Source organism: Toxorhynchites rutilus, chromosome 3 (genome assembly GCF_029784135.1).
Source record: "Toxorhynchites rutilus septentrionalis strain SRP chromosome 3, ASM2978413v1, whole genome shotgun sequence".
Taxonomy (NCBI): Eukaryota; Metazoa; Arthropoda; class Insecta; order Diptera; family Culicidae; genus Toxorhynchites; species Toxorhynchites rutilus.
The window spans coordinates 222,543,952-222,570,155 of NC_073746.1; the positions used below are offsets into that span (position 1 = coordinate 222,543,952).

A 26,204-nucleotide genomic window follows, 5' to 3' on the forward strand; every position below is an offset into this window, starting at 1 on the left:
TTGGGAAGGTAGGTTTAGAGTTCCCGTGAACGTGAACGCGGACAAACACTTTTTTGTTAATAATTCATCAGTCCATATATAAAACGCGAGGAAAACATCTTGAAACGATAGGAAGAAACATTTTCTAGTTGAAAAACATGTTTAAACACAATTCATATTGATAAAAGTGGATTAATTCAATATTTCACAACGATTCTGAATTTCCACCGTGGAATCGAGATGTTGGTGAACTCACCATAGTTCACCGACTTCGGTGAACGTGAACGTGAACGTGAAAACAGTGGTGAATATAGACGTCAAAATATTTCCCCGTTCATGTTCACGTTCGAATGTCCCAAGGCATTCTGAAAATTATTTCACCGTGAACTTAAAAGGATATGTTTAGCAATTCTCAAGTTTTCAATGAAAATTTTGATATGGATGCAATTTCATTCAATCGGATCTTTCCGCGGATTGAAAAACTTCGTTGCTTCGGGTTGATTCGTGAACAACTGTATATTTTATCCGAATTACTTTATTGAAGATCGATGTTTATTTACTTCACCTTTACTGCCGAACTTTTAATATGAACGTGAACGTGAACAAAATCATTCTATTCACCACGATTTTTTTTAGTTGTTTGTTCGCAATGTAGTTCACCGTGAAATGATCGTACTATTCCACCACCTGTTCAAGTTCACGTTCACGGGAACTCTAAACCAGGCTGGACATTCGAACGTGAATATGAACGGGTAAATATTTTGACATCTATATTCACCACTTTTTTCACGTTGACGTTCCCGAATTCGAAATTCAGAATCGTTGTGAAATATTGAAGTGTCACAAGAAAGGTCATTTGAAAGTGGTGTGCGATTACCAGCGTAATTTTTATGTGTCAGCGGACGAGCATACGAGCCCAGAAGACGATGAGAGGGCAGGCAAGGTGTGGATCAAGTGGACTTACATCGAAATTACATACGTAAGGATGCTACTATCAGTTTGAATAAAATATTTGAAGCGGATAGGAATGTAGATTGGTACAAAATTGAGGTTAGAATAGGTGGGAAGAGCTGTATTATGGAATTGGATTCTGGCGCAGGTCTATGTGTGGTTTCGGAAGAATTCTACAGACAAAAACTATCTCGGTGGCGTTTGGAAAAATCAGATCTGAATTTTCAGTTGTATTCCAGAGAGAGGATGAAAGTGCTGGGAGTTGTCACTCCTACAATTGAGTACAATGATTAAGTTCGGCGAGTCTTATTTGCGGTAGTAAAAGAGCGTGGCCCACCCTTGCTTGGCAAGAATTTTATGAAAGCCTTGAATGTTAAATTGGCAGTGGTACATAATGTGAATCTAAGTGAGGAATTAAAACTATCGCAAATTCTGAAACAGCATTCGAAATTATTCGAGGAAGGTCTAGGGCGTTACGAATGCGGTCAAATTAGTCTGGAACTGATCGATAATGCAGTGGCTACTTTTAAAAAACCAAGACAGGTTCCGTTCAAGTTCCAGAACGAAGTATCGAAGGAATTGGATAAAATGGAAAGAGACGGTATTATTACAAAATGTGATAGCAGTCAGTGGGGGGACACCACTAGTTCCGGTGGTCAAACCTGATGGTGACATACGTTTGTGCGAAGATTACAAAAGAACGTTGAATAGTTTTTTGGAAGATGTGAAACATTCGTTACCAACGGCGAGGGAAATTTTTGTTAAGTTGAACGGTGGCAGAAAACTTTCTAAATTAGATTTATCGAAGACCTACAACCAGTTCGAGTTGGATGAACGTACAAAGGAGTTGGGTGGTGTGAAAGGAATTTCAAATTTTTCGGACGATGTTATCATTACTGGATTCACGGATGAAGAGCACTTACAGCGTGTCGAACAATCGTTCGGAGTACTTGAAAGAGCAGGTCATAAACTTAACAAAAACAAGTGTCAGTTTTTCAAGGGCCAGGTAACGTTTTTAGGTTAAGTTTTTACAAAAGATGGTTTGAAGAAGACTGATGAGCGAATTGGTATAATAAGAGATGCTCCCGAGCCGAAGAATGTGACGGATGTAAGGGCTTTTGCTGGTTTAGTTAACTACCACGCTTAGTTTATACCGGGTCTCGCGGATATCACGAGTCCACTATACGTCCTACTTCGTAAGGGTTCGAAATTTCAATGCAGCGAGGAATGCAAGAAGGCATTCCAGACCATCAAGGATGAAATTTGCAGAGACGTGACTTTGGCACATTTCAATCCGGAAGCGGAGCTGTTTTTAACATGTGATGCCGAGGTGTTTCAGCTGTGTTGAGTCAAAGAGAGGGCTGAAGCTGAAGTGAATTATCGACCGCGGAGCATTGGCTATTATCTACGACGTCAAGAAATTTTTCTTATTTTTGGCTGGCAATCAGTTCTGTATCCGAACGAATCACAAGCCGTTACTGAGCATCTTTAATCCGAAGAAGGGTATTCCTCCTATCGCGGCTAGCAGAATGCAGAGATGGGCTAATTTCTTATCCGATTTTATTAAAAAAAAAAAAAGCTGTGGAAAGTCATCGCATTTTGGTGGAAGTTTATGGTTACCAAGCTTATTTTGACTTGGAAGACGACGAACATTCCGGACCGCCAAAAAGTTTGAAGATGAAGAGTTGGAGGCTTTACTCGATCAACAAAAACGCAACAAGAACCTGCAGATACACTTGGATTAGTTCAGCAAACTATATACGATCGTTTAAAAGCAATGGGAATGATCCGAAAGATAAGACATTGGGTGCCGTATGAATTGAAGCCACGAGACGTCGAACGCCGTTTTTTTCACGTGCGAACAACTGCTCCAACAGCATAAAAGGTTTTTTTTGCATGCAATCGTTACTAGCGATGAAAAGTGGGTCCATTACAACAATCCTAAACGTCGGACAACGTATGGATACCCCGGCCACGGCCGCGCGGAATATTCACAGTCAGAAGGTTATACTGTCTATTTGATGGGACCAGCTGGGTGTGGTGTACTATGAGCTGCTAAAACCGAATAAAACCATTACGGGGGACCTCTACCGACGACAATTGATGCGTTTGAGCCGTGCACTGAAGGGAAAACGGCCACAATACGAGCAAATCCACGATGAAGTTATTTTGCAGCACGACAATGCTCGGCTGCATGTCACGAAACCGGTCGAAACATACTTGGAAACGCTGAAATAGGAGGTCCTATCCCACCCGCCGTGTTCTCCCGACATTGCTCCGTCCGATGAAGTAAAAGAAAAGATGGGAAAAAGCTGTGACCAGCGATGGGAATACTTTGAATATAAAATTTGTAACCATTTCTGCAGAATAAAGCATTAATTTTTGCAAAAAAAAAAACGAAGAAACTTATCGGTAATCCTATTATTATTTTTCAACCTGCATGTTATCACAGGCAGAACGCAGAAAGTTTCAACAGGATTACTGAATGTTGTTCCGCGCCATGAGTGGAGTTGATGTTGATAACTGATGAAAAAACTAACTACATCCAAACTATAAACTAATTCTATGAAGTACTTTCCTATAGAAGCACTACTATTTCAAATTACACACACATAGTTTTTTAAATCTCTGGAAGAGGAGCTAGAACGTATTCAGGGCCCCATTACAATGCACAATGTTAATTTGTTTTTCTTTTGATAGATGTGATATTTGCGGAGAAGTGTATCAATTCCTGGAGAAACACAAGTTCAAAGATCACGAACGCGAAGCAGAAACAGTCCTTAAAAGCTATAGTTGCGAGCACTGTGGTAAAATGTTCCGGTGCGAAGGCAACCTCAAGTATCATATCGATTGCGTGCATGGTGTTAAGGATGTTGTGTGCGATGTATGTAAAAAATCGTAAGTTTGCTACAACCATCCATGTGTGATATCCAATTCTAATATATTGTGTTTTAAAGATTTAGTAAAAAGGCAATCAGCGCCCACAAGCGATTAGTTCATAGTGATAAGATGTTTATGTGCGAACAGTGTCCAAAGATGTTCAAAAATCGCAACGGTCTGGAATTGCACAAGAGTGAACATGATATTGAGCTGCGAAAGCCAGTGAAATGCGAGCTATGTGGCAAAGAGATGCGTCGGGGTTCAAGCTTGGCGAAGCACATGAAGGTGATTCATTCACAAGAAGATCCAGTTAATTGCAATTTATGTGGCAAACAGTTTCGAACCAAGTTCCACATGATCCGTCATCGTACCAACACCTGCTCTGCAATGATAGACTCAAGGCCCTTCAAATGTGAGATTTGCGGAAAAGGATTCGCGATGCGACTTACAATGACCGAACACATGACAACACATACAAAGACAAGTCTGTATCAGTGTCCGTTCTGTTTCAAAACATTTGGATACATTTCCAATCTACACAAGCATCGCAAAAAAGCCCACCCGGAGGAGTGGCAGGAAGTTCAAACTAGACCTAAATTGCTTGTTCCGTTATGAACACAAGCAAAAGTATACAAATATTAACAATATACAGCATACGAATGTTTTACCGAAACTCCTTTCCATAATTTCGCAAAATTTATGCCCCGTTTATTATGTCAGCAAGGGATGTGCAAGAAGAAAGCTAAACGGGAGCTAATGCTGCGTCCAGCCTAAGACAAGACCAGACTAGTGATCCCCAATAATCGTTCGATTAATCGATTAATCGAATACTTCCTAAAGATATCGATTATTAATCGAACGAATACTGTGCAACCAATAATCGAAGCGAACGAATAATTTACGTCGATTAATCGATCCAAGGTACGGCCGTTGCAGTTTTACCCTGAAATTCAATCATTGTCTTTAATGCTCCGCTAAACTCGTAAACGAAGCTCAATGCGGTCAACAATAACTGAACCTCGTTTATCAGTTTAGGGGAGCGTATAAGATAATAATTAATTTTCAGGCGGAATGAACACTGTTTTGGTCTCAGATGGCTTTCTAGCAAACGAGAAATATTAGTCTAACTAATTATTTTTCTCAGTGTGACGATTAATCGATTAATCGATTATTTGGGGCGATTAATCGTATCGAATAACAAACTGCTGAAAAGTATTCGATTAGCTGTTGAACGATTAATTTCAAAAATCGGGGATCACTAGACCAGACAACTGGCTTCTTACTCTTCTTCGTCGTCCAAAAACGAAGCCATGACATGAAGATGCCAGAGCTGCCAAATATTATAAAATATCGGATTTTTCAAATTTCTATTTTAATGAATCGTAACATTTGGTTGGTGCGAATTCAATGATTATTGCATATTTTCAAATAGACAATCTCAAAAATATGCTTTAAAAGGATAAAATAAGTCTTTTAAATACCCATATCTATAATATAATCGTTTCCAAAACAAATTTGGGATTTTTTTTTAGCAAATAAATCTAATCTGACAACCGTTACAGCGTTATGCAGATTCTCATTGTCTGAACCAAAACATTCTATCTTATTATATGAGCAGGAATACAACCAAAACAACGTTAGGAAGCCATTTTATTCATACAAAACGTAATTCAAAAATAAAAATGAAGTGTAAAGCCTTAAATTGTGAGCGAAGGACGGATACTCATCCTGAGTATAAATTTTATCGGTTCCCTCAAGACAAAAATATTCGGAAAGAATGGATTCGATTTTGCGTGAACAGTGAATTAGAAGTTCCATTCTTTGAAATCAAATCAAGCACAAGAATATGTAGCGTAAGTATTAAAAACTAATTCTAAAACATATCCTAATACTAGTATATATACAGGCTCATTTTGTTGATGGGAAATACAATGAAAATGGAGTTACGAAAATTCCGACCTTAGCTGCATCCGCGAATGAGGAATGGGAAGAGATACAAAGTATTGAGAACAATTATGATTTGGTTGACGTATATGAAGGAGATAAACAACTACAGGAAGAAATATTTCGTTTGAAACATCAAATTTCCAAGCTGAAAAGGTAGTGTGTCAAAAAATATGTTATTTTCTAATATTTTATATTGATGTAACCGTTAATAGAATTGTAAAACAATGGAAGAAAAAATGCGGATATCTGACCTCGAGAATTCGTGGAAAACAACCCTTGAAGAAGCTTTTCAGAGAAGATCAAATTAAGCTATTAACAGGAGAGGTTGAAAAAGTGAAACGTTGGTCCAATGAAACGATTGCGGAAAATTTACAAATTCGGTTTGCATGTCAAGGTGGATACGACAAGCTTATTCAAAAAGGCTTCCCATTCCCATCCACGAGGACTCTACTACGCCAAATTGAAGGAGTTCGTTTCAGTCCTGGTATTTAATTATAATCATATGTCTCATCGCATGTTAATATATGAAATGATATTTTGTAGGTATTCTTGAAGATATATTCGAGCTGCTACAACATAAAGTCTCCACAATGTCGGTTGAAGAAAAGGACTGCGGATTGGTTCTAGACGAAATGAGCATAGACGAGGCAAATGAGTTTTGCCAAAATACGAAGCAGTTTGTTGGAACAACAACGCTTCCTATGTCCCAAACTTTAGCCTGTAAAGCTTTGGTATTCATGCTAGTTGGAATCGCAGCGCGCTGGAAACAGGTGGTTGCTTTCGAGTACACCGGCAACTCTATACAAAAAGAGTTTTTGAAGAATGCTGTATTGTCTGCAGTTTCAAGAGCAGAGGGAATCAGTTTGCGTGTCCATTTTATAACAACAGATTCCGGGTCCGAAAACCAGCGCATGTGGAAGGATTTGGGGATCGGTATTCGTCGCAAAAATGAGACATTAAATGCTGCGATACCTCATCCAAACGCTGAGAACAGAATGCTATAGATCATACCCGATCCCGTACACGTATTTAAAAATACAGTACATGGCTGGTTGAACAATGTCTACCTGAAAGTTCCGGATTGGTATGTTCGTGAAAAAAAGCTAACATCCAATATTGTTCATCGAGACCATTTAACCACAATCGTGAACTCCGAAATAAACAACACGTTGCGGCTTTGTCACAGACTAACGGCCTCGGATGTGTGCTTTGATAACAGAACATCTTCAATAGATAAAATGAAAGTATGCAACGCAACAAAATATTGCAACAGAACGGTGGCTGCAGCATTGAAGTTTCATGCGGAAATACGAGAATTACCGGAGCTTCTTACTACCGCATGCTTCATAGAAGACTTTGCTCGATGGTTCGAGCTTATCAATAATAGGGCAGAAGAAAAAGTATTTTGTTTGAATGATCCTATGAAATATGACGAGGATATCGCTCATCTGAAGACCATGGTGCGGTTAATGTATGATCTCCAAGTAGGACACGAACATTGGAAACCATGGCAAACAAGTGTAATCGTTTGCACGAATGCAATTGTGAGGTTGACAGATCGGCTTTTGCATGAAGGACATCCACAAATATTTACATCGCGGTTCGTCCAAGATTGTCTGGAGAGTCTTTTCTCATTGATTCGTGCAAAGCAACGACGCCCAACTCCATTGCAATTCAGCAATAACTTGAAAATTGTGACTCTTTCGCAATACATGACCGTAGTACCGAATGCTTCGTATACAGCCGATACACAACAACATCTTATTGGATTGATAGATTTGCTATCAAAGCGGCGTGAAGAATGTTCAGCCCAGAAATTGATGGACCATGAAGCAGCATCGACATCATATCGAATTTCAGCTTCATCTAATTCTAGTGATAATGTGGATGATATGAATATTGAATTCGACTATGAGTACACCGTCGATGAAGCGAAAACTTTTCTCGACAGAACAGAACAAAATTCGTTGTTCTATATAGCTGGTTTCATCATCAAAAAAATTATTCAGCGGGAAAGAACATGTCAGCAGTGTAACGTGAGATTGGTAGTCAGCAAAACACAACCTAGATTGTATCAACCGTCTCTTTTTTCATATTTGCGAGCTACAGCTTCTAACTCTCCCATCTGCATAGTGAATGATGAGACTTTTAATTTCTTCTTAGCAATGGAAATTCTATTCCGAAATATGAAATCGCATTTGGAACCTAACGAAGCTGATTTGCCGAAGAAAATGGCAGGAGAAATGTATGTTTTGCCATCCACTTTATTCCATTGTGAAAAAACAAGGAATGACATTATAAAAAAATTTATATCTTTTCGTTTAAAAAGCGGAGAAAACAAAAAAACAAGGAAACGAAAATTTGATAGCAGGAGCATGGCATGGTAGAAATAAAATATATTAGTATCAGAAACCAAATAGATTATTATTAAACTAAACTTATGTCCATTTCCATTTTAGTGTTGTCCGAAAACTCATTTTTTCCACTTTTTCCCAAAAATGACTTTTTCAAAAAATCATAACTTTTGAACCTCTGAACCGATTCAGATGATCAATAAATCTAATTGAAGCCAATGAGGTAGATTTTTAATAGAAAAAATATTGAAAAAAGTATTGAACTTGGAAAGAGGGTTCTAGAGAGGTGTTTTTTTCGTTTTAGAGTCATTATTTTGTAAATTTAACATGTTTTAAGTCTTCGTTCAATATTCTTATGTGACTAGATTAGACCTATGCGACTAGAATCCTATCTTTCCGGTAAGTGTGATATTTTTTCAAAAAAGATTGGCTTATTGGCTTCAATTTAATATGTCGATCATCTCAATCAGTTCAGTAGTTCAAATGTAATAAATTTTTGCAAAAAATTATTTTTGGATAAGAGTGGAAAAATGATTTTACGGACGACCGGTTAACTTTGAAAAGTCACTCAAAAACACAAAAAAGCCTATCTGATATCGAGATATGTTATGTAATAAATCCTCAGCTTTCAAGAAAAAACATAAAATATAAAAACATAAAAACAAAAAACATAAAAATAACAAAAAACAACTACAATCAATAGTTACGAAAACAAAATTCGATTTCTTGGCAAGCCTAATATTTTTCCAAAAAAGATTAATTGGCTTCAATTTGATATATCGATCATCTAAATCGGTTCAGTGATTCAAAAGTTATGAATTTTTAAAAAAGGCACTTTTAGGAAAAAGTTGAAAAAAATGATTTTTCGGACCACCCTAAAATAAGAAAAGGTCACCCTAACGAAAAAATAAAAAATACGGGTCTAATATTTTGCAATAAAGAAAGAAACTACCACTTTTCATGGAAATCTGAGGAGCACTATATCGGTTTGACATGAAATGGATGTATATATATATATATATATATATATATATATATATATATATATATATATATATATATATATATATATATATATATATATATATATATATATATATATATATATATATATATATATATATATATATATATATATATATATATATATATATATATATATATATATATATATATATATATATATATATATATATATATTTATATATATATATATATAAATTTTTCTATTCAATCAAAATATAGTAACAAAATAATTAGGTAAAACGTGTATACAATTCCTTCACATTTCCTCTAAACTAAGTATCGTAATATCAATTAAATTCATTTTTTTTCTAAATTCAATACAAACCCAACGTAATTTATTTTTATTGGCAACACTGGAAAAATCGACTTTGTTTACAAAATTTATCGAAATCGACCAATCAGAAATCAGAACGACTGACAGAAATTTGGTCCGTATCTGACAGAAATTTGGTCCGTAAAAGACCCCCTATTGTCTGATCTTATCTTAGCGTCCAGCTACTCGTCAGAATGTGTATCGATATGAACAGGCGTTCAACTTTCTAACAGTTGCCACAACTGTTTTCATCATTTAATATTTTCGGATTATTTAACTACTTATTCATTATTGGTGTGTTGTTTATTTATTTCTATTTATTTATCTACAATATTTTTGTGTATATAATTATTTATTTAGTTATTTATTCATATTCTTATTTATTTAATTATTGGTTTGGGATTGTTAGGTCAGATTCAAATATTTAAATTCGAAAACTCACACTGAAACATTAACAGTGTACCTTCACTAAGCCACAACCAAAAGTTAACTAAGAGATACAACAGAAAGTATAGGCTTAAGAGCTTAGGTTTCCCCTCCCACCTCCCTGGACCAGGGCGAAAGCTCAATCGCCAAAGTTGTTCGGCCAATAAGTGTCTGTTCGCGCCAAAGTACGTAGAAGAGAAGGTAGTCTCCTCCCTGCTTTGTTCAAGTAGTGGTAGGCAAAGAAAAAAAGCAAAAAATTGTAATAAACCATCGATTGAACTCATATAAATTCGAACATTTTTGAATTTTTTTAAATTGTAACAAAAGAACTGTCTCAAAATATGTTTCCAGGGGATGAAACAACAGTTTACTTAATCATTTTAAAATTAAAAACAGTGAAATTATCGCACCTGTATTATAAAAATAACGCAAAAAACGATGAACAAATGTGTGGAGAGGTTATATCGAAGCAGTGTCGTTCCCGCAATTTGATAATATGATGAAAGATGAACACTGCTGATTTTTTTGCCTTTCATTGAAGCATCCATCATGAATCATCGCGACGCTTTCATTGGTCTCAGTTTGGAGTGTTCAGCCGTAGTGGGGCCACTTAAGGGACCAAATTGGCGTTTCTGGAAAACGAGAAAAACATTTCCTCCATCCCGGATCATCTTCCGAAGTGATTGCAAATAAATATTTTGCACTTTCGCATGAAGTGAATGTATAAATTTGGAATTTCGTGTGAAACCATTGAAACGGAACGTTTTGGAAGATCCAAGAAGCGAATGCATGGAACAGCTGAAAACATCTCCGATTAGTTTATCTCATCACAATTTATATAAAACACACTTACCTCCAGTACGAAGACGTCTTCTTTGCTGATTATAGGTTAAAACAGTATCCCCAAAGAATCCGGCGAAAAATAAAGCGAACAAACAAATATGTTTCGCGTATCGAACGAGCTTTTGTATTCGAAAAAGTTTAACCATTTCCGTCTCAACAATTTGTTGGTCGGAAAATGGTGGAAAGTTATCCGACTTTCTTCAAAATTTTTCTGCTCCGGCATCGCGGGACGTTGCACTTCGACATATTTCTGGAGTAAACAAACACTGTTCAGTATGAAATCGATAAAAAATCACATCAAACCTTACCTGCAGTGAAAATGCGGTACACTATCGTGATTATCGTCGGCTCGACCTACGATTTGGTCAATTTTTACGATTTTTTGAACTTTTCAAAACAAGCAAAAACTTCCGAACATCGAACAAATTGAGGATTGTTCATTACTATCTTCTTTGTGTGCGCGCTCCGTGTGTATACACAGGTAATATCACTTACCTTCTACTCTACGTACTTTGAACCCTGCCGGTCCTTTTCGTTGAACGTATGCTGACGGGTCGTTACGTTGCTGGTGTATGTGAATGTTTTCATGAGAATTCTCGCGTAACTTTTGAAAAGGTCCTATGTAACATTCACATCAACTCGAGAAAAACGGAGTTGAAGATCGGAATATTGTTCCGCGAATTGTTTCAAAAGGAATCGATCTTTATCACTACTTTTACCACTAGCAGTCAATAATAACTCTGAAAAACCAATCGTAACTGTTGTCATGTGATTTTAGTTAGAAATTCAAGCCTTCGAGCGAAAAATGTTACATTGGACGTTTTGACTGCCCGCTTTGTACATTGGACAAATAACGTTGCACGATGAGAATCTGAAAATAACTACTAAACAACGATCCAAATACTTGCACTTCGTGCTAAAAGCAGATCATTATTGTTATAACTCGTTGAATTGAACTAAAAACGATATCAACACCCGAAAATAACAAAAACTTAAAATGACCGAAGTGCGATTTCGTTTTGTATTGGTTGCTTTGTTACTTCGGATGTATCGAGCGTCAGAGGAAAGTGGTGTCCGAAGTAACAGTCGAGTGCTTAAAATTCGAATCTGTACATTGGTCATTTTTTGTATCGGCGATAAAAAGGTAAAAAGGATAGATACTTGAACGATTGTTTTCTCAATGCATTACATGATTGGTAACTAATAGTGTGCATCCATTAACTCGATTTGTTTACATTTGTTACTTAGGACATTTTCAAAAGTTACGCGAGAATTGCATTGTAGAATCATTGACGTATCGTGACGTGACGGGACGTGAACGTGACGTGTATGTTGTATGTGAATCGCACTTAAAATGGTCGAAGAACATTATAGTCCTCAGATAAACCGCAGGGTATCACGCGATTCAGAGCTCAAGACAGTCGAAGACAATTTCCCCAAAGCCATCTCCTTGTGTGTATCTTGCTTCGACCAACTATCCTTAATCCATTAGTGCCTAGCGTATGAAATTTAATACGCAAAAATGCCCGTTTTTGCAAAAACTGTTTTTGATTAAACTAAAGCGCATTTTAAATGATACCACATGACAATTTAAAAGTGTTTTTTGTGTCAGTGTCATTTTTGTTGTTTTGTTGTGTATTGAACAGTGTTGTAAACGGTCGACATTTCTCTCAACCATCACATACCGCCCTTGCTCAAGAGTTACGGCTCAATATGTATTGCGAATGTAACCAAGAATGCATTGCTCGGTTCTAACAGTCACATCAGAAATAAACACACAGCCGCAAACACGACTATCAATTGAACGTTTATATGTTTTCTCTTTCTGTCGACCGTACCCAGAAGAGCGATGAAAATATGCTATTTCCATTCTACCATTCGTGCTCATAACCATCCCTCAATTCCGGCTAATATGACTATAGTTTTAATGTCATTTGACATTAAAACTGCAGTGGTGTGCATTCTTTTTCTCCCTTTATTCTGCATTCAAGCGTAGCTGCACATATACATCCACCTGCTCACTCACACATCCATACACGATGGATGGTATTCAGACGGATTGCTATATCAAAGCAACCGTCGAACTCTCCCCTATCAAGTGCGAATGTGTTGAATGAACGTTTTCAGCGGTGAGCGTTCCCCGTGAACACTGTTGTTTAATTACTGGGCGATGGATATCTAATGTATAGGACGAAAAAAAGCCGAAATGTCATATGACATTTTTAGTTCGACGGTTGTTTGACTGTTCATTTTATGATGTTCATTAATGACACAGCACATACGTCTCCATGAACAGTCATACGATGGTGACCATTAGCAATACTGGTATTGAAGCTTGCAAAGTTCGAGTTTCCCGCAAAAATCGCAAAGTAAACATAACCTACACCTGGGCAGTAATGGGTTAAATACAGCCTTCTCATTTCTCTCCCCAAACTCAAGGCCACGCTGCTCGAACACAAAGTACGTAGAGTAGAAGGTAAGTGATATTACCTGTGTATACACACGGAGCGCGCACACAAAGAAGATAGTAATGAACAATCCTCAATTTGTTCGATGTTCGGAAGTTTTTGCAATATTTCTTGTTTTGAAAAGTTCAAAAAATCGTAAAAATTGACCAAATCGTAGGTCGAGCCGACGATAATCACGATAGTGTACCGCATTTTCACTGCAGGTAAGGTTTGATGTGATTTTTTATCGATTTCATACTGAACAGTGTTTGTTTACTCCAGAAATATGTCGAAGTGCAACGTCCCGCGATGCCGGAGCAGAAAAATTTTGAAGAAAGTCGGATAGCTTTCCACCATTTTCCGACCAACAAATTGTTGAGACGGAAATGGTTAAACTTTTTCGAATACAAAAGCTCGTTCGATACGCGAAACATATTTGTTTGTTCGCTTTATTTTTCGCCGGATTCTTTTGGGGATACTGTTTTAACCTATAATCAGCAAAGAAGACGTCTTCGTACTGGAGGTAAGTGTGTTTTATATAAATTGTGATGAGATAAACTAATCGGAGATGTTTTCAGCTGTTCCATGCATTCGCTTCTTGGATCTTCCAAAACGTTCCGTTTCAATGGTTTCACACGAAATTCCAAATTTATACATTCACTTCTTGCGAAAGTGCAAAATATTTATTTGCAATCACTTCGGAAGATGATCCGGGATGGAGGAAATGTTTTTCTCGTTTTCCAGAAACGCCAATTTGGTCCCTTAAGTGGCCCCACTACGGCTGAACACTCCAAACTGAGACCAATGAAAGCGTCGCGATGATTCATGATGGATGCTTCAATGAAAGGCAAAAAAATCAGCAGTGTTCATCTTTCATCATATTATCAAATTGCGGGAACGACACTGCTTCGATATAACCTCTCCACACATTTGTTCATCGTTTTTTGCGTTATTTTTATAATACAGGTGCGATAATTTCACTGTTTTTAATTTTAAAATGATTAAGTAAACTGTTGTTTCATCCCCTGGAAACATATTTTGAGACAGTTCTTTTGTTACAATTTAAAAAAATTCAAAAATGTTCGAATTTATATGAGTTCAATCGATGGTTTATTACAATTTTTTGCTTTTTTTCTTTGCCTACCACTACTTGAACAAAGCAGGGAGGAGACTACCTTCTATTCTACGTACTTTGGGCAGAGTTTGTAGAAAAGAATAATTGACGGAGACGGACGGCTCGTTTGGTTTTTGTCTGAGATTTGTGTCTCGGCTTTTGTTTTGATTTGGTTGTACAGTAATTTACATCTACATCGACATTAAGCTAATTGAACAGATCTGTGATGCAACACGTTTAATTAGACATTTTTACCTCTAGTTGGACATTTTTGTGAACATTTAGTTTGGGGCCCAAATTATGACCCTACATTGAAAGTCGCCACCAGTCGCAAATGTCCAATTACTGGTCAAAACCGACTCCAATGCGACACTGAGTGGTGCCTCAGCATATCGCTTTATAAGTAACTTACTGTACTTTTTATGCCAACATATCTCTTAGCTCCAAATTTCGGAGTGAAAATCATTCGCGACTAGTTGAAAGAATTATTCTATTTATTATTATTGTTGCATAATGGTCGGACTACGGGGTTTAAGCATTTAAATAATTGAATTCAATGATTCTCATTGAATTTTTCAAAATTTAGAACTGATTCTAGGCATGCTGATTTGAAAGAGGGCATTGCAATTTAAAATTGTTGTAGGTGGCGACACCATGAATAAAATTAAATAAATCATTCGTTTGGCATTTGACGTGACGGTGCTGGTGGAAGCATTGACTGCATGTGTGAATTGGTGGAGACGTTGACGGAACGTAGACGTTCTTCTCCGTAACGTGCTATGTGAATCGCACATTACTTAGAACTGTCCGACATCGCGGAACCATTGTGCGTTTTGTTCGCGGCCGTTAATTGTAAGTTTCTTTGTGTTACGTGAAGTTTTGTGACTATGAATTGAATTGTTTTCAGTGTGAGCATTGTGTTTCGATTAATTTGATAATCATTCCCCTTTACTCCGCGCGGCGAGTGGGGTGAGATGGCTCAAGTCACTGCATTCCCGTAGGCGAATGGCGTGACTACAGTTTGTCACTTAGTGAGATTTGAAGTCGTGTCTAGTGATCCCCGATAATCGTTCGATTAATCGATTAATCGAATACTTCCAACAGAAATTGAATATTAATCGAACGAATACTGCGCAGCCAATAATCGAAGCGAAAGAATAATTTACGTCGATTAATCGATCCAAACCCAGAGAAAGGAAAAAAACATACGGCCGCTGCAGTTTTATCCTGAAAATCAAATGAAAATTAATCGATTATTTGGGGCGATTAATCGTATCGGATAACAAACTGCCGAAAAGTATTCGATTAGCTGATGAACGATTAATTTCAAAAATCGGGGATCACTAGTCGTGGCCTCTTATGTTATCGATTCGGGTATCAAAAATAAGCTGAAAAGTAATATAGCTTCCACAATGGAGCGAGAAACTTGCGAGAATCTCACGTCACTCGCCGCGTGGAATAAGGGGGATTATTATTAACGAGCTAAAAAGCAACGAAAGGTACATAGATTAAATAATTTAGGGACTTAGCCTTCTTCGAACTGACCGTAGCTTCCGGGTTGTCTTTGGAAACCCGGTCCGCTACAACTTCCGAGTTCGAGCACGACAGGGTCCGAATAAGTGGTAGTGTAGTGATTAATGGCGATGAGTTGGAGGTAGTGAACAATTTTTTCTTGGTTTAATGGTAACTGACAATGATACCAGCCGCGAGATCCGGAGGCACATTATTAATGAGAGTCGTGCCAATTATAGTCTCCTCAAACTCTTAAGGTCAAACAGAATCGAAATGTTCCCTGTACAAAATGCTCATAAGACAGTCAAAAACTATGGGTGGGTTATACCTAAGCTGTAACCGCAAGGTTGACGTAGGACTACTGTTCGCGACCGACAGCGCGAAAGAGGAACAAGTGTCAACACAGTATTTTCCCTTCCAAAATTTCAATCCTTTTTCCCCATCCGAGTCACTCCCTTCCTATCAAAACGCATTGAGTAGTGTATAGCACGAACCCAAACTGCATTTTTCGACGTACAATGTAAAAGCAGCCGAACACATACTAACAAAGAGGTGAAGTGCATTCAGCTCCCTCACAATGTCAATTTCCTCATTCCAAATTCAACCTTTACTCGAGCAAGTTCGCGAAATAAACAACCCGTGTTTGAAAAATTACCTAAGTGTTTTTCCATTCTCCAACAAGCCACATATCAAATCCTGAGCTATCATCCTGGCCTCCTTCAGCCAAAGGAACCGCCGCATTCCTCAATGGTGTGATCCACCAACTACCGTTGGCTCAGTAATCATTTGAGTGTATTGATTAAACCAGCGATTGAATGAAACAATTTCCGAATTCAATTGCGAACAAATCCCAATTTAGGTCAATTCATGCATTGTTATAGATTACGTTCTTCGTTCTAAATCTGACGTATGGCATGATGCCTTATTCATTTCATTTATTCATCGTGGACTTCCAAAATATGTGAACGGAAGAATTGCTAAACGATCAATGTATTTTACATTTCCTTCTCAAGTCATTGCATCTCCCAAGTATACGTACTTCTCGAACCGCAAATTTGTTTGATTTGATGAACTTCAAGCACTCAGTTTTGATTTTGACATGTAAGTTGAACACATATTGTTCTATCGACGTTATCGCAGCAAACTGGTATCAACATTTTGCCAAATGGTATACGTAGATGTTCAGTGAGCTGAAGACATGAAGGGATATCTTCCAATGCAGTCTTGAATAACTGAGCCAGAGCGTTGTGTTGATACCGCTTTTGAAGTCCGCACACATTCCGGAGTGCAAAAATGCATGCGGGTGCAAAAGTACCTTCCCTCTATTTTGCAATGTCGGTTTCCCAATTGGTTTCGAAATATGTGTTAGGGTAAAACACAGATTCCAGTGATCGTACATCATCCGCTGCGCAATCATAACTGATTTCCGAGCGGACATAGCGGGCATAGCCTGTTTTCAAAGTAATTTTTAACCTATTGAAACATAGAGCACTTTTTTGCTAATCGTACCAGAAGTACAACATTCTACGCGACTCTCAAAATGAACCATCGGTCCGGGGAAAAATCCAAATCCAAAATTAAAACCAAAATGTTGTGCCAAATATGAAAGGTAGTTTTTCTTTTTGTATGATACAATCGTGATTGATACAGTCAGAATATTATAATTACAGGAATTCGTGAACAGATTCACTAGACATCAACATTATTTTATGAAAAGTGTGAAATGATATATTGTTGTATGCAAAAAAAAACGTTTTTATAACGTCCAAAACACATAATAAATAATAAATTTAGGCGGGAAGTAATATTGTACTATAATTAGTTTAAATTATCTAAATAATACTGAAATTTCCTGTCAACATATCAGCTGGATCTTTCTGATTCTGGACGCTAGCATTAGGCCATGTTCTCACTGCAGCGGGGCGTGTTTTATGAAAATTGCCAATATGTGTGCGTAAGAATGACTGACGTTTGGTTTTGTTTTGTAATATTTTAGCACCGTTGAACGTATTCGGGTCAAAACCTCAACGACGAAAAACGTATTTTCTATATTATACGTAACGTAAATTCGCTGCTCGATTTTTTTACACAACGTCACATTCTTGACTGATAATCAAATCATAAAAAAAATTAAAGAAAATCTTTCGGTAAACGTAAAATAACTATGATCTGCACTGATTTGTTTGTACATTGCAGTGTCGGGTGATGTCGGAGTGACCATAATTGTCGATGAAATAAAAAATCTAACTTTCTTATTTTTATAGATCGAGGTAAACATATTTCGACAACGTTGTAGCTCCAATTATTTGAGACATCTTTGTAGAACAAAGTTTTTCTCTATCTCTTGAAATAACCGATATAGCACCTTTTTTTACATTTTTTACGTTAGGGTCACCATGAAAAAAACAGTTTTTTTGCTCTAACTTTTATATTTCAAATTTTACATGCAAACTGTCTTCAAAAGACTTTTAGAGCTTACTAATACAAACATTTTTCGATGCAGAACTTGTCAATATTTCAACGTTACTCAAAGTTATTGATATTTCTTTCCAAAAAACACGCTCTTTTCATTTGTTTGTCATTCTTTCTGGGGCAAACATAAAAAAAAAGTTTGTTGACGAAATTTGAAAGAATAGATTTCACTTTATATAATATGTGATTTCCAAAACTATGTTATTTTTTGTGTTTGAGTAAATTAAAATTGAAATCATGTGTTTTTGAATGAAAATCCATCAATAACATTGAGCAGGATTAAGACATTGACATGTGCTGCATCGCAAAATGTTGGTATTGGTATTGATAAGTCGTACAAAGACCATTTTGATGTAGAATTTTAAATATAAAAGTTAGAGTAAAAAACTCGTTCTTTCATAGTTACCCTAATGCAACTCAGATAAAAGGCACTATTATTTACTAGTGTAACTAGTGTTTTTGAAACCCGTAAAATCACCCAAGGGATATTATCAAAAATCGAACTTCGGGATTTAAATGACAAAAAAAATTGAGATGACAGTATTTGGCATTGGCATCACAATTTTTTTATACACTCCGATTTCACGTACTCCCCTCTTGGGTGATTTGACGATTTTCGGAAGACTCAAACTTTGGCGTCTTTGCAACAATAGGAAATAAATCCGATAGAGCTGAAATGTTGTATGGTGTATTTTTTCGTGGGAATCAACAATTTGAGATGACCGTCTAATACCAGGGACAGACATACAGCTGTACTAGCATTGTACGTGTACAGTGTTGTACAGGTACCATGATTTGGGCCGTGGAGTTGCCGGCCTAGAATAGCACTTCGGGTCTTGGTCCCTGTCCCTGTCGTATGAGGCGACTAATCGGGTGACAACGCGAGTAAGGGCGCGGTAAAGCCTATTGGAGATTGCACGGGGGAAATACCGTGTACAGGAGCCACGAAAGGAGTGCCAAGCACATCAGGATTGACGCCAGTAAGATCCTGATTACGACATACTGGTTACGACATAGATAACGGACACGATACGGAAACGATTTCAACACGACGCTAAAGGCTGACAGTCGTACTATCCTGTTCCCTGAGTAAGGAAGGGTGACACCGTCCTGAAATGGCGTTTGGGCTAATAGTGCGGTTGCCCCCGTCCCGGTAATAACTTGGCAAGTCTTCGGGTACGTTCGATGCTCGTCTAGGCCCAGGCACTAGGTACTAGGCGTCAGATGTCACATTCCTGATTTGCGCTGATCTGGCTCTGAACACGGTCCCCATGAAGGACCGTGTCAACCCCTGCATGGCCTCACTGCTTGTATAGATAACCATGGGATCACTGGTAGCGACTATGTACAACGAGCGGAGATAGCGGCCCGAAGTTGGGACCCAGAAAAATATGAATAGTTGCAATAACACACCAACAAACGATGGAGAGGAGAATGTGTTCGCGAGAAGCGGACAAATGCTGAGGTCACCTGTCACTCGAGTAGCCACAACGAGTACAAGCAACACAAAACTACAAGAAGTGTTTGCTGCCCAAGCATTCCAAGGAGATCTTGGCTCCGTACAGAGCCAGTTGTTTACGCTGACCTCAAGCGCATCCCAAGAAGGGCAACTTGGGAGGCTCAGCATCACGGACGTTAGGAAAAAGGTCAACGAACTTTACGAGTTCGTAAAGGACAAAAACAATGTCCACTTAAAAATAAAACATCTGGTGACGAGCATCAGATCGGTCGTCATGGTTGCTGAACGCGAGCATAAGGAGCTGCAGATGAGAGCAGAGGGTGCTGAAAAGGCTCTGCTCGAGGCGAATGAGAAACCCGTCGAGATACTTGAGACGCCGAAGGGTCCTCTGAACACACGATCGGACAAGAGAAGGAGGGACACCCCAGGAGAAGAAGAAGAGCTGAAAAAGGCCAAGAACGATCTGAGTAACGCGAAAGGAGGTGAAAGCAGTGAATGGCGTACTGTCGATAACCAGGCAGAAAAACGCAAAAAACAGAAGGAGAAGAAGAAAAAAGTTGAGCAGGAAAAGAAGAAACTCGGACCTCGAGTGGAGCGAATCAAGGGCGATGCTTTGATCGTTGAAGTGACAGCAGGAGTATCGTATGCAGCTATCCTTCGGAAAGTGAGAGACGATCCGGAGTTGCAGACACTGGGCGAGAACGTCGTGAAAACTAGGCGCACGCAGAAAGGTGAGATGCTCTTCGAGCTTAAAAAAGATCCAGTGGTTAAGAGCTCTGCTTTCAAACAACTCATTGAGAAGTCACTAGGGGAGGAGGCGAAGGTGAGAGCTCTCTCTCAGGAATCAACCATCGAGTGCCGGTATCTGGACGAGATCACGACTGTTGAGGAATTTAGAACTGCGTTACAGTCACAATGTGACCTTGGCGATGTGCCAATGACAATCCGGCTGAGAAAGGCATACGGTGGGACACAAACGGCCTCGATACGGCTCTCGAAACAAGCTGCGAATAAACTGGTGGAGAAGGGTAAAATAAAAGTGGGGTGGTCCGTGTGCCCGATGAAAGCTCCCCCTCGTATGGCCAAGCAAATGGAGAGATGCTTTCAATGCATGGGCTTCGGTCACCAGGCGAAAAACTGCGGTGGTCCTGACAGATCGAAATTGTGCAGGAAGTGCGGGACGGAAGGTCACGTTGCTAGAGACTGCACAAAGCAACCGAGGTGCATGTTGTGCAAAGAGGAGGACGGAAACGACCACGTCACAGGTAGCTTCAAATGTCCGGCGTACAAAAAGGCGATTGCGGGTTCGCAGTAATGGAGGTTACCCAGCTCAACCTCAATCATTGCGACATAGCACAGCAATTGTTGTGGCAGTCAACAACTGAAACTAAATGCGACGTTGCAATGATCGCAGAACCGTACCGAGTTCCTCGCGATAACGGAAAATGGGTGGTGGATAAAGCAGGGATGGCTGCAATACTAGTGATGGGAAGGTACCCCATCCAAGAAGTGGTGGAAAGCTCACAGGAAGGTTTCGTGATCGTCAAAATCAACGGAATCTTCATGTGTAGTTGCTATGCACCCCCAAGATGGTCAGCGGAGCAGTTTCACGAGATGTTGGACGTACTCACGGATAAGGTCAGCGGCCGCAAACCAGTCATCATCGGAGGAGACTTCAACGCCTGGGCTGAGGAGTGGGGAAGCAGATGCACCAACGCCAGGGGGTACAGCCTACTAGAAGCCTTCGCAAAACTAGACGTCACACTTCTGAACGAAGGCACTAGCAGCACCTTTCGAAGGGACGGCCGCGAATCCATCATCGATGTAACTTTCTGCAGTCCATCACTGGCGGCTAATACGAAGTGGAGAGTGTCGGAGGGATACACACACAGCGACCACCAGGCAATCCTGTATAGTGTCGGCCAACGGAATCCCGCAGCGGTACGGAATACAAAAACCTTTGAGCGGAAGTGGAGGACAAAGGTTTTTGACAAGGAGCTTTTCGTCGAAGCACTACGCATAGACAGCAGAACTCTTAATCTGAGCGCCGACGGGCTGACAGGAACATTGGTGAGGGCATGCGATACAGCGATGCCGAGAAGACTGAACCCGACGAATGAACGACGTCCAGCCTACTGGTGGAACGAGACACTCAGCATCCTCCGCGCTAACTGTCTACGAGCCAGAAGAAGAGTCCAGAGGGCACGAACCGATGTAGAGAGAGAGAGGAGCACCGCGCGTCTTTCCGAGCGACCAGAGCCGCCTTGAAACGAGAGATACGTAGGAGCAAATCGAACTGCTATAGGGAGCTGTGTCGAGACGTCGACGCAAATCCTTGGGGTGAAGCATATCGAATCGTGATGGCGAAATTCCGTAATTCAACGACTCCCATGGAATTATGTCCGGAAAAACTCGAGGTCATTGTGAATGGACTCTTTCCGCAGCACGACCCACCGACGTGGCCACCCACACTGTACGGTGAGGACGAAGCAGAGAACGCACAAGTCACCAACGAAGAACTCATCGCGGTGGCAAAAGGTCTAAAGTTGAAAAAAGCACCCGGCCCCGACGGAATCCCCAATGTGGCCCTGAAATCGGCGATCCTTGCTTTCCCCGACATGTTCAGGGTGGTGCTGCAGAAATGCCTGGATGACGGTCTCTTCCCTGCGGAATGGAAGATACAAAAGTTGGTGCTGCTCCCGAAACCAGGAAAGCCACCTGGAGATCCAGCGTCGTATAGGCCTATTTGTTTGTTGGATACTTTGGGAAAGCTCTTGGAAAGGGTTATTCTCAACAGACTGGTGAAATGCACGGAGGATGACCACGGATTGTCGAAAATGCAGTTCGGGTTCCGGAAAGGAAAGTCGACAGTGGACGCTATTCGGACAGTTATCGAGAAAGCTCAGGTCTCGCTTAAACAAAAACGAAGAGGCAACCGTTACTGCGCGGTGATTTTGATTGACGTGAAGAACGCCTTCAATAGTGCCAGCTGGGAGGCCATCGCCGAGGCGCTACACAGATTGAAGGTCCCTAGCTACCTGTACAGGATACTGAGGAGTTATTTCCAGAATCGGATCCTGGTATACAACACAGACAGGGGACAGATAGTGAAGAATATCTCGGCGGGAGTTCCACAAGGTTCCATCCTAGGTCCTACGCTTTGGAACACGATGTACGACGGTGTTCTAAGGCTGAAGCTACCCAGAGGTGTGGAGATCGTGGGCTTCGCGGACGACATCGTAACAACGGTAATCGGCGAGACGCTTCAGGAGGTGGAAATGTTGGCGACTGAGGCTGTAGACATGATCGGTAGTTGTATGGACAGCGTAAAGCTCCAGATGGCACATCACAAAACCGAGGTGCTGTTAGTGAGCAATCGTAAGGCAGTGCTGCGGGCAGAGGTATTGGTCGGAGGACATACCATCGTTTCGAAGCGGGCGGTGAAGTACCTCGGAGTCATGATCGACGACCGGCTGAACTTCAACCAGCACGTCGACTATGCATGTGGGAAGGCGTCAAAGGCCATCAACGTGGTGGCGAGGATCATGCCAAATAGCTTTGGCCCAAGCAGCAGCAAGAGGCGTCTCTTGGCAAGTGTATCTTCGTCGATACTGAGGTATGGTGGCCCTGCCTGGTTGGCGGCTCTGGAAACCCACCGAAATCGGAGGAAGCTGAACAGCACATTCCGACTCATGGCCATGCGAGTCGTAAGTGCTTATAGGACCATTTCGACAGAAGCTGTGTGTGTAATCGCCGGAATGATTCCCATCTGCATCACTCTGGCGGAAGATAGCGAGTGCTACAAGCGACGGGAAAGCAGAGGTATCCGGAAATTGATGAGAGCGGAGTCGTTGGACAAATGGCAGTATGAATGGGATACGGCAGAAAATGGTAGATGGACGTACAGGCTGATACCGGTACTTTCGACCTGGTTGAACAGGAAACACGGTGAAGTTAACTTTTACTTGACGCAGTTTCTGTCTGGGCATGGCTGTTTCAGGCAATATCTACACCGGTTCGGGCACGCAGTTTCACCCATCTGTCCGGAGTGTGGAGATATGGAGGAAACACCGGAGCACGTCGTTTTTGTCTGTCCCAGGTTCACCGAAAGGCGCGAGGGGCTGCCTGCACTTCATGTCGGGAATATTGTGGAGGAGATGTGTCGCGACGAGATGATCTGGAATGCCGTGAGCAGTGCAATCACACAAATCATGTCGGAGCTGCAGCGAAGGTGGAGGGCTGACCAAAGTGCTGACAACGTCCGACGGTGAAAGGTGAACAACGGCGACGGCTGTTGCAAGAGATGGTACCTCACGAGAGTAGCTGTGACGGGGTGCGCGTTGTGTTGGAGGGCACCACCTAATCGGCTCTCCGCTGGGAAGAGAAATCCTGCGAGGGTGACTGTGACGGGGCGCGCATCAAGTTGGAGGGCGCTTCCTAATCGGTGCACGTCTTGACAGGTAAACGGATGCCGATTTAATAACTACGACGGAGTGAGTGTCAAGGAGGGCGTCTTCAAACTGGTGTATACCCCACGAGAGCTGCTGTGATGGAGTGCGCGTCATGTTGGAGGGCACTACCTAATCGGCGCTCCGATGGGAAGAGAAATCCTGCGAGGGTGACTGTGACGGGGCGCGCGTCAAGTTGGAGGGCGCTTCCTAATCGGTGCACGTCTCGACAGGTAAACGGATACTGCCGCGGAGAACAGCAAAAGGCCTGCCTGACAACGCCTGATCGTGGCCTGGATGGAGGAACACCGCGAACATTTCGAAGGAACGAGCATCAAGTATGAAGCCACGATCAAAATGGTGAATACCCCACGAGAGTAGCTGTGACGGAGTGCACGTCAGGTTGTAGGGCACTGCCTAATCGGCGCTCCGTTGGGAAGAGAAATCCTGCGAGGGTGACTGTGACGGGGCGCGCGTCAAGTTGGAGGGCGCTTCCTAATCGGTTCACGTCTCGACAGGTGAGAAACCCCGCAGGGTGGCTGTGACGGGTTGCGCGTCAAGTTGGAGGGCAATTCCTAATCGGTTCACGTCTCGACGGGTAAATTCAAAATGCCTGCGAAGAGGACATCAGCGCAGTGGAATTAATAACGAATGGAAAGAAAAAAATATTGAGAAAAAGGGAAGGACAACGCTAGTTAGCGTTGAAAACTCGAGAAGTGCATGAGCACAGCCGCCCCCTGAAGTAGTCGCCTAGATGTGGTCCCAGGGGGAATAAGGCAACGAGTAGAGGGCTTGGTTTTTGTGGGTGCGATCCCCACTCGACGTCTGGGTTAACCCTTCCCAGGTAAGGCTGGTAGAGCGTTCCTCACCTCTTTAAAAAAAAAAAAAAAAAAAAAAAAAAAAAAAACAGGTACCATGATAGCATGACACACATACTTTGGTTGTACATTGTACCGCATTTTTGAGCCGTGGAGTTGCCGACCTAGAATAGCACTTCGGGTTTACGTCCCTGTCCCTGTCGTAGAAGGCGACTAATCGGGTGACAACGCGAGTAAGGGCCCGTGAGGGCTATGGAGAATGCACGGGGGAAATACCGTGTACAGGAGCAACGAGAGGAGTGCTGAGCACATCAGGATCGACGCCAGTAAGATCCTGATTACGACATACTGGTATGACATGGAAAACGGACAAGACACGAAAACGGATAACATGCGACGCTAAAAGCTGACACTCGTGCTACTCTGCTCCCTGAGTAAGGAAGAGTGACACCTTCCTGAAATGGCGTGTGGGTTAATAGTACGGTTGCCCCCGTCCCGGTAACAACTTGGCAAGTCTTCGGGTACGTTCGATGCTCGTCTAGGCCGTGGCACTAGGTACTAGGCATCAGATGTCACATTCCTGACTTGCGCTGATCCGGCTCTGAACACGGTCCCCATGAAGGACCGTGTCAACCCCTGCATGGCCTCACTGCTTGCATAGATAACCATGGGATCACAAAAAGGCGACTATGTACAACGAGCGGTGATAGCGGCCCGGAGTTGGGACCCAACCAAAATGGAGACAACCAACAATCGCCTCTTTGTCCGGAGTATGGAGATGTGAAGGAAACACCGGAACACATCGTATCACACACATGTCCCAGATTCACCACAGTGCGCGAGGGGCTGCCTACCCTTCATGCTGGGAACATCGTGGAGGAAATGTGTCGTGACGAGGGCATCTGGAACGCAGTAAACAGTGCAATCGTACATATCATGTCCGAGCTACAGCGGAAGTGGAGGACCGATCAGCATGCAGATAAAGCCTGACCATAAAAGATGAACAACTGCGAGGGTTGTAGCACCGGATAGTACCCCCCGAGAGCCGCCGTGACGGAGTGCGCGTCATGTGGGAGGGCACTACCTAATCGGCGCTCCGCTGGGAAGAGAAATCCTGCAAATTTCCAATCTGAGTAATAACTCGAGAGAAAATCAATGAAACGAATATTTACCGAGTGTTTTGAATCGGTTTGTTCATGCTACCCACCACTACCC

General features: G+C 41.1%; 1 protein-coding gene and 1 long non-coding RNA gene across 7 annotated transcripts in view; one reads left to right on the forward strand and one right to left on the reverse strand.

Moving 5' to 3' along the window:
• Positions 1–26,204, forward strand: part of LOC129775338 (zinc finger protein 227-like) — a 43,977-nt gene that overhangs the window by 11,180 nt on the left and 6,593 nt on the right. For 4 of the 6 annotated variants that reach the window (XM_055779995.1, XM_055779992.1, XM_055779994.1 and 1 more), the window contains 2 exons: positions 3,631–3,828; positions 3,888–4,477. In XM_055779995.1, the coding sequence (XP_055635970.1) occupies positions 3,631–3,828; positions 3,888–4,425 (736 nt within the window). In that variant the 3' untranslated portion in view covers positions 4,426–4,477. Of the gene's footprint in view, positions 1–3,630; positions 3,829–3,887; positions 4,478–13,158; positions 13,219–26,204 lie in introns of those variants that run through there. The other 2 variants (XM_055779993.1, XR_008742933.1) reach the window with 2 other exon arrangements.
• On the reverse strand, positions 9,806–11,285 carry LOC129775339 (uncharacterized). The gene is made up of 3 exons (XR_008742934.1): positions 11,028–11,285; positions 10,730–10,969; positions 9,806–10,674 (listed from the first exon to the last, which is right to left on the reverse strand). It is a non-coding gene; the product is annotated as an uncharacterized LOC129775339 (long non-coding RNA).